Source organism: Podarcis gaigeae (assembly GCF_964106915.1).
Source record: "Podarcis gaigeae genome assembly, chromosome: Z".
Lineage (NCBI taxonomy): Eukaryota > Metazoa > Chordata > Lepidosauria > Squamata > Lacertidae > Podarcis > Podarcis gaigeae.
Genome location: NC_139691.1, coordinates 30,844,562 through 30,856,595, shown reverse-complemented (window position 1 = coordinate 30,856,595; position 12,034 = coordinate 30,844,562). Strand labels below are relative to the sequence as shown.

The 12,034-nt window shown below is 41.6% G+C and overlaps 1 protein-coding gene across 10 annotated transcripts in view; it reads right to left on the bottom strand.

The window, feature by feature from the left end:
• DACH2 (dachshund family transcription factor 2) overlaps nt 1-12,034 on the bottom strand; it is a 324,778-nt gene that overhangs the window by 129,063 nt on the left and 183,681 nt on the right. For 7 of the 10 annotated variants that reach the window (XM_083722213.1, XM_083722204.1, XM_083722206.1 and 4 more), the window contains exon 3: nt 11,901-11,972. The exons of the other annotated variants lie outside the window; for them this stretch is intronic. In XM_083722213.1, coding sequence (XP_083578339.1) covers nt 11,901-11,972 — 72 coding nt within the window. The remainder of the gene's footprint in view (nt 1-11,900; nt 11,973-12,034) is intronic. 10 annotated transcript variants of the gene reach the window in all.

Here is a 12,034-nt window from a genome sequence, read left to right as displayed (position 1 = left end):
GAGTTTCAGACTATTAAAAATAAGTATCCTCTTTATTCTTCAGGAGTAATGGGACATAAGTATGACAGTTCATTGTGGCCTCTGCCAGGTAAAGTAAATGAGCTTTTCAGGCAGAAAGACAGACAGACAGACAGACAGACAGACAATCTAGCCATCACGATAAACAATAAAGCTGGACCAAATATCTGCCTTCTACAGGACCATTTGTCATCTACAAATGTGTTGGTAGAGGAGGAGCTATTAGCTGGCTCTCAGGTGGAGTTAGAGGGAAGGGATTTCAAGACCTTTTGGAAGGCCGGACACATTTCCATGGGTAGACTGGAATGCTACTTGAAGCAACATGGCTGTTTTTCCTTTTTCTTTTTTAGTTAAGAAAGACCCTTGTCGTCCAATATTTGAAAAGAACCCTGTCCATTCAATGAAAGGTCTTAGTATTTCATCCCTCAAAAACCAGATCAATCTTTGGGGGTTATAATTATGGCAGCCATATGCCCTACTTTACAAACGATACAGCTCTGTTTGTAGGAGCTGTCTATTTGAAGGGCTGTCTGGTCCAAGTCTGGTTTAAAGATAAGAGATCATTAGAAGGGAAAGTAGGAGCCTTGAAATTGGCCCATCAACAGTGAACACCAGGACAGCAGACTGAGCAACACACAGGTCACTTGACCACAGTTTCCGCCACTACAGTGAGATTATTATTTTTTTTATAGATGTGTTAATTGCCTTCCAAATATATGTCCCAAGGCAATTTATAGGTACATGCTTAAAAAAAAAAGCTGAATTACTTTAAAAAACAGGTGAAGAACCACCAAGTACAATTTTAAAAACATTGACAAAATCGACATCTACAGCAAAGGCCTTTTCATTTAGCTGAAAAAGCTTGTTGGAATTAAAATGTCTCCAATTGTTTCTGGAGGGTACATAGTGGGCATATCAGGAATACAGAACAGGGGCAGCCCCACAGGAAGTCCTGCTCCGGAGGTTACTGTGCAGCAGGCTTCTGGTATTTCCAGTACTTCAGGGAGCAAGTATTCTGCAAAACACTGTGAACTACTGGGCCTATAAGGTGGTGTCTCAAGTAACCTGGCCCCGAGTTGTATAAGGTCGTATACATTATTAAGACCTTTAACTTTGCTGGATAGCTGTTTGGGAACCACTGCAAATCTCACAAACAAGGTGCTATATGCTAGCAGGAGTTTGTTCCCACAAGAAACCTAGTCACTGCTGCTGCCGCCTCTGAACCAACCTCAAGAATAGTCCCTCCATAGAGCACATTGCAGCAATCCAACTACCAATGCTTTGAGTACTGTGGTCAAGCTAACCCAATTCAGGAAAGTCTGTACCTGGCCTTACCATCTGAAGCTGGTAAAAGGCACCCCTAGCTTCTAATAACACCAGTGATAGAGCTGGATCTAGCATCCCCAGACTACATACCTGTTCCTTCAGGGGGAGAGATAGATATTGTGTTCCTATTTACACTGGAATAGTTATTTCTAAATTTGCACCATATGAATTAGCATGTGCAAACTGTGAATCAGTAGCCTCTGCTTTTTTGGGCAAAAACTTTCTCTTTTTTCTGCAACATAGTAGTCATCCTATCTGGGCACATAGCTATCCTAACCGCTTAATTAAAAATGGTTTACACAACGCTGCATAAAATATTCATTTAAAAATAGCAAATAAAGACATAATGAAATGATCAAAATAAAGATATAATCAACATATTTTGAAAACCAAATATACAAAATAAAACTGTGTGTCTGGGTAGGCTTCCCTAAACTAAACAATTTTAGCAGTTGCGGAAAAAGTACACAGTGAAGGCACCTGCCTAGTATCAATAGGTAGGGAGTTCCAGAGTATACAAATATTAGATAGAATATATATATATATATATATATATATATATATATATACACACACACACACACACACACACACACCATTTAACCCTTGTTAACATCTAATTGGATAGAGTAATGTCACGCACCACTTATTTCTACTCTCAGTGTCAAAGTGATATATTATGCAAAACAGCCTTTTCAAATTATGATTAAGTCCTTCAGTGGTGCCCAGGTTCACACTAAACCTACTTATCTTAAATATTATCATTTCCTGCATGGTCAGTGGCCTCAGAGAGGGTAAGAGGAAGGTGGTAAAGAGATTACAATGCAGTCAAGTCTAATTGATAGATATCTGTAATAGGAAGCGACGGGGAGTACTTTGGATACATTAAAGGAAGTCCGATGCTAATAGAATTGAACAAAAGTCAGCCGGAACAAAAGCGAACCCTACTTACATTTGTTGAACGACTCCAAACGGATCAGTGATGGGAGGATTAAAAATATTACCACAGACTGCAGATCTTTTTTTCTGACATCTATCCAAGCCTTATCGCAAAGCTCAGGGGCAGGGGAAATAATATATGAAACAATGAGGAAGTCCCCTACAAATCAGGCTCACTAATATACCGCTTACTTGGCTTATTACAAACCTGAGACGTGTGACAGAGGCTTCACACAGTACCGATGAGGAAGGACTGCTGCTAAGTGGTAGAGCACATGGCTTGCGTGGAGAAGGTCCCAGGTTCATTCCCTGGCATCTCCACATAGGGATGGCAAAAGTTCACTCCACTAGAGAGCTATTGCCAGTGTAGACAATGTTGAGTTATTGGACTGAAAGGCTAACTTGGTAGGAGACCAATACGTGTTCCTATACGTGTTCTTTCTGAGCAACTACGGATATTAAAAATCTGTGTTCCTAACTTTTAGTAGGGTGGGTTTAGTTAGATCTAGTTAGATCTAGGGATGGGGAATAAAACTGGTTTAGTTCAAGTTTAAAGGCAAACCTAGAACATCTGAACTTTTTAAAACTGTATGTGAACTAAAACATAGTTGTCCTTAAGAAATTCACACTTCTCTGAATTTTGCAATGCAGTTCTCCAGCTAAGCAACCTGTTAAAAAAAAAGTGTGTGTGTGTGCTGTGGTAAAGTGTGCATTGAAAAATGAATATGGGCACACAAACTGTGTCTATGGGCACACAAACTGATATCTATATCCATATCCAAAGTTTCTGAGATGCCCAGTAAGTTCTAACCTGGAGTGGGGATATGGAGTCCTCCAGACACTGATGGACTACACCTCTCATCATTCCTGAAACTTGGCCACACTTTCTGGGCAACATATGGAGAGAACATCAGCCTGAAGCCTAACTACATCAGAAGTAGTGTGAGAAGAAAAAGCCCATCCCACTTGCACTTCCTCTCTTGAAATTCCTTTAGAACAAAGGTAGAGAACCTCTGACCCACAGGGCAAATTTGGCGTGCCAACACTCATTTGGTCCATGAGGCCATTTTCCTCAAATCACATCTACCTGCCCCACACCTGATGTCATATGTGATGTCAGGTTGTGAGGGTAGATATTGGCTAGATCAGCTGCTCACATACCTGAACTCTTCAGAAAGCAGGACTTCTCTCTTCACTTCTCAGTGAAGAGCAGATGGCTTGAACAACCCACCTGTCAGTTACATGGCATGATTAGGACATCAGTTAGCCCGTGGGGTGAGGATAAAAAGCCAGTCAGGCCAAAAAGGTTCCCTAACCCAGCTTTAAAACATTTTCTGGGGCAGGTAGGAGCAGGATTGCCAGTTGTTAAGTCAGTGCTCCATATAGCTCCTTGGTCTTCTACTGGGTTTCAGACCACATGACTCTTCATGCAACAAGTGTGCTTGAAGCTAAACAGTTCCAGGTCAGGTCAGTGTTTGGATGAGAGACCACCTGGGATTCCCTGTGTATACTGCTATGAATTCTGCAACACAAGAAAGGGAGGCTATAAATGAAATAAATTGATAATCTTTTTTTAAAAAAAACAACACCAAAAACCACAACCCAGAATAAATTATGCAAAATAAGCACTTTTAAACATAATTTTGTTTGTTTTACTATATTTATATCCTACTTTTCCATACAATATACACAAAATGGCTAACTGATTAAAGCAACCAATAAAAATGTCACCGGAAGCCATCGTTTGATAAAACACCGAAAGCAGCATTGATCATTCACGGGAAGGCATTTAAAAAGCACAGCAACCATCTGAGATCAAAAGCCTGCTGAAACAGACAACCTTAGCTGTTAATCTAGGGGTGGGGGTGAGGGTATCCTAGGGCATCAACTTCCACAATCCAGGCACTGCCACGGAAAAGGCCTCAACAATCCTCTAATGCTGGTTGGATAAAAAGAGAGTAGCTCTGGTGCTGGCCTTAAGAAGTAGTTCTTAATTGGCATGCATATATATGGTATGACAAGGTAAAAACTCATAAAGGATTTAAAAAACATATTGTCAGGAAAGCACTATATAATGTTTGGATTCGATATAAAGATTTGTTGGAAAATAAAACCCCTAGGTGGTTGTCACCAATGGAAGCTAAGGAGGTGAAAAAACTTAATATGGAATCGAAATGGCCAAAATATTGTGAAATATTGGAGCAAGAGAGTGGAAAAATCAAATTACAGAATTTTGAGAAAATGAAGTCTAAGGTACGAGATTGGCTTCATTATTATCAAATAATGGAAGTGTTCAAACAAGACAGGAAAATTGGCTTCCAGGTGGAGAGGTCAAAATTAGAAACAGAACTGTTAGAACCCAATACTAAGAATTTGTCAAGAATGTATAACCTGCTGTTGAAATGGAATACACTAGATGAGACAGTTAAATCAGCTTTGATTAAGTGGGCACAAGACATTGGTCATGATATTATGTTTGCTGACTGGGAACAGTTATGGACCACCGGCATAAAATTTACGGCATGTAATGCCTTAAGAGAAAATATTATGAAAATGATTTACAGGTGGTACATGACCCCAGTCAAGCTTGCAAAAATCTATCATCTGCCCAATAATAAATGTTGGAAATGTAATGCGACTGAAGGTACCTTCTACCACCTCTGGTGGACTTGCCCGAGGATTAAGGCCTTCTGGGAAATGATTTATAACGAAATTAAGAAGGTGCTTAAATGTACTTTTCATAAGAAACCAGAGGCATTTCTCCTGGGCATAGTCGGCCAACTGGTGTCTAAGAAGGACAGGACGTTTTTTATGTATGCCACCACAGCAGCAAGGATTCTTTTAGCAAAGTATTGGAAGACACAAGAACTACCCACATTGGAAGAATGGCAGACGAAGGTGATTGACTATATGGGACTTGCGGAGATGACCGGCAGAATCCGTGACCAAGAAAAAGAGACGGTGGAAGAAGATTGGAAGAAATTTAAAGTATATCTTAAGAACTGTTGTAAAATTGAAGAGTGCTAAAATGTCGAGGGAAAAGAAAATATTGAATTATAGCTGTAATTGATTAAGTATGAGAAGAAGCTAAAAAAGAAAATAAGTAATTAGACAATTGGTGTGAGGAGTTGTTGAAAAAATCTCAAAATAGGGATGCAGAAAAGGGGAGGTAAGGGGAAGTCTGGGAAGTAAGGTTTATGAAAATGAGGTTTGAAATTATACATGTTTATATGTTTTGTTTGTTTATGTATTGTGTCTTGTTTTGTTTTTAAATCTGTGTTGAAAAAACCAATAAAAAATTATAAAAAGTAGTTCTTAAGGCAGGTATAGCCCCCATATGCTGCACAGTTGCAACTGCCATCAGCTCCCACCCACAACATCTGGAGAGCACCAAATTGGCTACCCCTGGTCTTAGCTTATCCCAAGCCTCATTCAATTAAAGCAACAAGAGTTCAAGACTTGAGAGCAAGGCGTGCCCTCTAGCCCTGTTCCCAAGGACCGTGTGCTTTGATTAGCCCCACCCTTTGGTGTCCATGGGTAAAGGATGAAAATGTGCAAGAAGGGGGCCTTCACACATGCAGCTGTTGCACAAATGCTTCCTCATGACCTGGAACCCTGATTTTGTAGTATTCCACATCACATAGAGCAGGCTTCCTGAAAATCAGATGTTTTGAGACTACAATTCCCATCATCCCTGACCACTGGAATCATGGGAGTTGTAGGCAAAAAACATCTGGAGGAGCGGGTTGAGGAAGCCTGACATAGAAGCTTCCCTAAGATCAAAAGGGCCCTGTGCGCACTCAAACAATGTGTACGAATACAAGGTACGCCTAAATGCAGCATGGTGGCGGGGAACGCAGGGCCATAGCTCAGTGGCAGAGCACATGCTATGTATGCAGAAGGTTCCAATTTCAATTTCTGGCATCTCCAGGTCTGACAGCTTCCTATGTCCCTACTGGGCTTCTTTGAGTCACCTGAAAGGGGGCTCTGGTTCTAAACTATTAAGCAACCAGTTTCAGGATTGCGCTTGTTTTCTTTTTGCTCAGTCTACAGGTGTTAAGTAGAGACGGTGCAAACAAAGATGCAGGACGGCACCATTTACTGGCCTTCCCACAACATGCTGTCCTCCAGATGTCTTTAGACCTCCGACTCCCATCAGCTTCAGCAGCATGGCCAATGGTCAGGGATGATGGGAGTTGTAGTCCAGCAACATCTGGAGAGGGAAGGCTGCCATAATTAGACAAAGACACTGAGGGCAACACATTTAGAAGATTTCAGAGAGAATCTTCAAATGTAGGTATTTAAGTCGCCATCCTAATAATAATAATAATAATAATAATAATAATAATAATAATGCTACTGCTGACTTTCATTGTCAACATGGCCATAGGACAAGGCTAATTATTACCGGCACCAGAAGCAGCTTGTGATTTTATATTACATTGAGGTAAATTACACTGGAATTAGAGTGGATTACTTTTATCAAATAGGGAATAAGCTGTTAATTAACTCCCTGCTGTAGCAATCTCTTTCAGAGCTTGCAACTGTTATTAGCTCTAGATTAAACTGTTGAATTAATTTCCCACTTACTTACTATTTCAAGAGGGTTTTTTTTTTTTAATTTACCTGGCAGCAGCTTTAATGGGAAATTGTATTAGCAAGCATAAATTGTTTTCTCCCCCTTTCCTTCCTATTTTCCTTTTGGTGGGGAGGGTAAACAGTTTGTGGTAATGTTTATGAAGTCGTTTTGTTTGAGCAATATGTATATATATATATATATATATATATAATTGTAGTTTTAATTAGTGCACGGTTGTCAGAGTATTAGGTCTGAGATTACATTATGGCTTTTGGAGAAAACAAACACTCAGGTAATCCTCACATTAAGAATAAGTTTACAAATGGGGGGGGTACTCTGTTGGTGTGGCTGTGTTGGTGTGAGGGGGGCAAACAAGTTTCACTGTCTCTCAAAGTAGCCTTTGGGGCAGAGCCCAGCCTTCCCCAGATTTCTGCCTCCAGATGTTTTGGATTACAATTCCCATCAAATTGGGTGTAGTTGGCACCCAGTGGAGGCTTCTCCAGTGAGGCAAACACCACAAACCTCAGTCTGCCCTCTTCTGGCCCCCACTTGCCTGCCAACATCCTTGGCCTCCTTGGCCTCTGTGTTGCCCTTGTGGAACTCAGCAGGGAGGAAGATGGGGAACAAAGGTAGTATTAGTTGGTTCCACTTTTCAGTGGCTTCGGCTCCCAGCGATTTTTGTTTCCTGGCTTTTTGCCCTGCCAGTTCCACCACTGAGCATGGGCATTGGAGAGGGATGGTGATGCTCACCACATCTGGAGGGATAAAGGGAAAGGGAGGCCTACCACATTTTGCTGTCTGAGAAGTCTTCCCTCCCAAAGTCAAAGGTGTTTTGTACTTTAGGCCAACCAGATTATTTGGGCACATCAGGTAGAAACTTCCACAAGCAGCCCTCCCACTCCCTGGCAGTTAAAATACAACAAATTTATATACTTAGTAACTAAGAACTTGCTGCCTTTCACAACACCCAAAGTCAGATGCCTGAGGCAGTTGCCTTAATCTGCCTAATGACAGCACTGTCACTGCTGACCTTCAGGGCAAAAATATAACCAGCTGGTTTCAATAAATAAATAAATTGGGGGTGGAGAACCTGTGACTTTCCAGATGTTGTACAACTACAACTCCCATCATCTCAGTCTATTGGCTGGGGCTGGTGAGAGCCCCAGCCCCAAACATCTGGAGGGCACCAAGTTGGGAAAAGTGGAGCTGTACAAAAGCTCTGTCGTGGATCTGCCAGTTCCATGAATGTTCCTAAGTGGTCAAGCCAGTTGGAGTACCTGATGAAGTGTGTAGCACACCTCAACCCTGGAGCAAGGCTGCAAACCCTTTGGTTCTGCAGTTTTTGAGAAAACATCTTAAATGATCAGCCTAAAGCCCCATCTAGTCCTTCATTCTATGATTCTGTTCCAGATCAATAAGGGAGGCCTGCAAGGAGGACACAAGCTGCAGCAGTTGCCCACTTCTGTTACCCAGAGACTGGAATTCAGGAGCATGCTGCCAGTGATTGTAGAGGTAGTATTTGGCTATCATGACTAGCAGCCATTGACAGATTTATTCCTATGACTTTGTATAATTCCCCTTTAAAGCCATACTAGGTGGCAGTCATCACTACACTGAGAGTCAGTACAGTGTAGTGCAGTTTCTATCAGCCCTGTGCCTTCAAGATAGGACTGGGAATGATGGAATATAAAGTCCAAAAGGTCAGGGCAGCACCAGGTCTCTGGTGCTTCCAGGGCTCACTCAGTCATGAAGCATTCTCAGTGACCCCAAGACATGCTCTCGGCCTAAGCCATCATGAGGACATGAGGGAGCCATGTATACCACCTTGAGGTCCACAAAGGAAAGTCAGAGTATGGATGCAGTAGTCAATAAATAAACTACCAACAGCCTTTTCTGCGGTGGCTCCCTGCTTATGGAATGCTCTCTCCAGGGACGCTCGCCTGGCATCTTTGTTGGTGCTTCGAATCCCCGCAACGGGGTAAGCTCCCATTGCTCGGTCCTTGCTCCTGCCAACCTAGCAGTTTGAAAGCACGTCAAAGTGCAAGTAGATAAATAGGTACCCCTCCAGTGGGAAGGTAAACGGCGTTTCCCTGCACTGCTCTGGTTCGCCAGAAGTGGCTTAGTCATGCTGGCCACATGACCCGGAAGTTGTACGCCGGCTCCCTCGACCTATAGAGCGAGATGAGCGCCGCAACCCCAGAGTTGTCCACGACTGGACCTAACGGTCAGGGGTTCCTTTACCTTATGGCCTTTTAAACCTTGTGTGTGAAGTATTGTTTTTGTTTGGCACTATGGTATGTATTTTTGTGGTTTTATATTGTAAACCGCCCTGTGATCCTCAGATGAAGAGCAGTATAGGAAGAAGAAGAAGAAGAAGAAGAAGAAGAAGAAGGAGGAGGAGGAGGAGGAGGAGGAGGAGGAGGTGGTGGTAAATCTGTGGTCAGTGGACCATAAATAAATTATATCCACATTTGGTTATAAATCTAGCATAACAAACCTCTAACAAAAGCTTGATTAGACATCTCTTCCTCTTCATTAGCACTGTAGCTGTTTTCACAGAGAACCCTATGGGGGGCACATTAGTCGCCCATCCCCTAACTGTAGGGGGGGTGGCAGAAAGTGGTGTACAGTGGAACTTATTAAAACATAAACAGAAGCATTAAAACATCAGTTGGAATTGTTTCAATTAATTGCAGCCTCATTTTTATAAAGATTTAACTATTCATGCAAATAAAAACAAAATCAGAAATGAAATGTGTAGGGAAGGTGGAATGTGCTGACACACAACACAACTTTACAGCCTTTTAAAATACAAAAGTAATTTTAAAAATAATCGTTTTATATATATATATATATGTAAATTAACAAACCCCAAAACTAATAGTCCCCCCAAAAAATTACTCTTTTATTACATGGTTTCAATTAGCAATTTCTCCCCCTTCATAAAGGTACAAATTGCTCTTTTCTTTTCTCTGGAGGAAATTACAAGATGATAGAAGTACTAAAAAGAAATCAACCAAATGCTAGACTTAAGCTGAAAGCATACATTGTGCATGTTTGACAATTCCTGCACAGTGCACACATGAGATGTGTCCCTTGGCTTTGGTTACACATAATATTGAACCCAAATCCACCCATTGCTCATTGCATTTAATATACACAATGCTTAAGAAATACAAAGAATTCATGTTTTCAGTCTGAGCATGGCCATGCTTCCTTTGAAGTCGTTAGGAAATAGGTTGTGGTATTACTTAAGCATTTATGCTGGAACATGCAGAAAGTTTTTAGGCTACAGGTGCACAGATGACTTTGCCCAGATGCAACATGGCCACATCTGGAACCTAAACAATAGATTTATTCTCAGTTTCTTTATAGTGCAAATCTCATGGGTCAGAAGGAAGGGTTGCATTCACAAGTAATAGTGCTACATGCGCTGTCAACATCTAGTCAAAGGATGCATGATCCCAAAGTGTGCTTCCTGAACAAAAAAAGGGCACCGGGGGGGGGGGCGCCTTGGCTTCAGACCATGAACCCACCATTAGGCCTTGCACATTGTATGTGCATTCATTCCACTCTGGGGTTCTGTGGCTGCTAAAACTACACGGATGGAACTATATCACTAAGTGGGTTTCTCCAATTCAGTGCTGGGAGCAATTCTGAGCTTGGCTTAGGGATCTTAGTGTGCTCAACGCTGCATGATGTTTGAAGACCCACGGCACACAAGTAATTTCTACATCAGCTGTTCCACTTCTTGAATTAAACATCTGCTTCCAAATCAGTGGCTGCCAATATGCTCAGCAAGTGGACATAAATCAATATCGAAGAGCATGGAGAATGCTGTTCTAGAGCACACTGCAGCATACACCCAGAGAGATTTTAATGCGCTTTCAGAGGCAGATAACTAAATATCTGGCTTCCTGGCCTAGTCGGTGGCACAATTCTCCCTTTCGGTTCAAGAGGTCCTATGTTCAATTCCCACATAAGTTGTTGAACAGAGGGTAAACGGAGCCATACCTTTTAGATGCTAGGAAATACTCAGGTCTATAATCCTGAACTACTCTCAATAGGGCACAGAGTAGACAACACTGAGCTAGATGAACTAGTGGTATAAGGCAGCTTTCTACATTCAGAAGAACCATAGCTCAAAGGAAAAGCACCTGTTTTTGATGCATGGGTCAGCCTTCATGTCTCAGTAGGGCTGCAAAAGACTCCAGTTTGAAACCTTGGAAAGCTACTGCCAGTCAACATATGCTGAGCTAGATGCGTCAATGGCCTGACTTGATATAAGACAGCTTACAATGGTTACGTCATAACTGGATCTATGGGGCCTCCTGCTCCTCTCTAGGGCTGCCTCAACCTTCCAAGTTGCTTGCGCCACTTGCTGGCTACTTGTGCCCTCCATATGTGTGAACCTACCTAAGTCAGTCCATGGCATTAACAGAGCAATACAGACATGGCCCACCTGGATACTTAAGCTAGCTGCCATCACCAAATCTTCAGGTACATGCACAGCAGCTAGAAAAACTTAGCCCAAGTAAGTCTAGCTCCTATTACACTCCCCCTTAAGACTATGAATTCATATATATTTTGTAGCTTCAACAATACCAGCTTCACATCCCTCCTGTTGCTTTGCTTAAACTCCAGCCAGCTAAGAGGCTCTGGAGGAACTTGTTCACTATTTTGGGATATTCTAGTTGGTCGGTCAATATAAAGTTATTGCCCACCTATGGGTTTTGAAATTTCTTAGATGCACCAACACAGCTATGCTTAAACAAAAACCCTCAGTAAGTTAATGATGTATTGTGTATAAGAAGTATTTCTTTCCATTTACATCTTAACTGATTGCCAAGTCAGCTACACCAAAGCTTTCACCATTCAAGTGGTTGCAAGTTAGAATAATTCAAGGGTATCAGACAGAAATCATATGAGTATGCAGGAATACAAACACACATGCTTTTTTTACAAAATATATGTATGCAAAGTTATGTTCCGGGGTGGGGGGATGTATGTGACACAAGATATAAATAGGAGTAAACACCTTGTATTTGAAGGGTCTTGAGCTCTGCAAACTTTATGTGGCTTTCATCAGGGAAAAACAAAGTTCTTATATCTGGAAAGAAAAACACTGTTAAAAGCCTTTACATAATATTGAATGGGAACACTGTCTTTTAT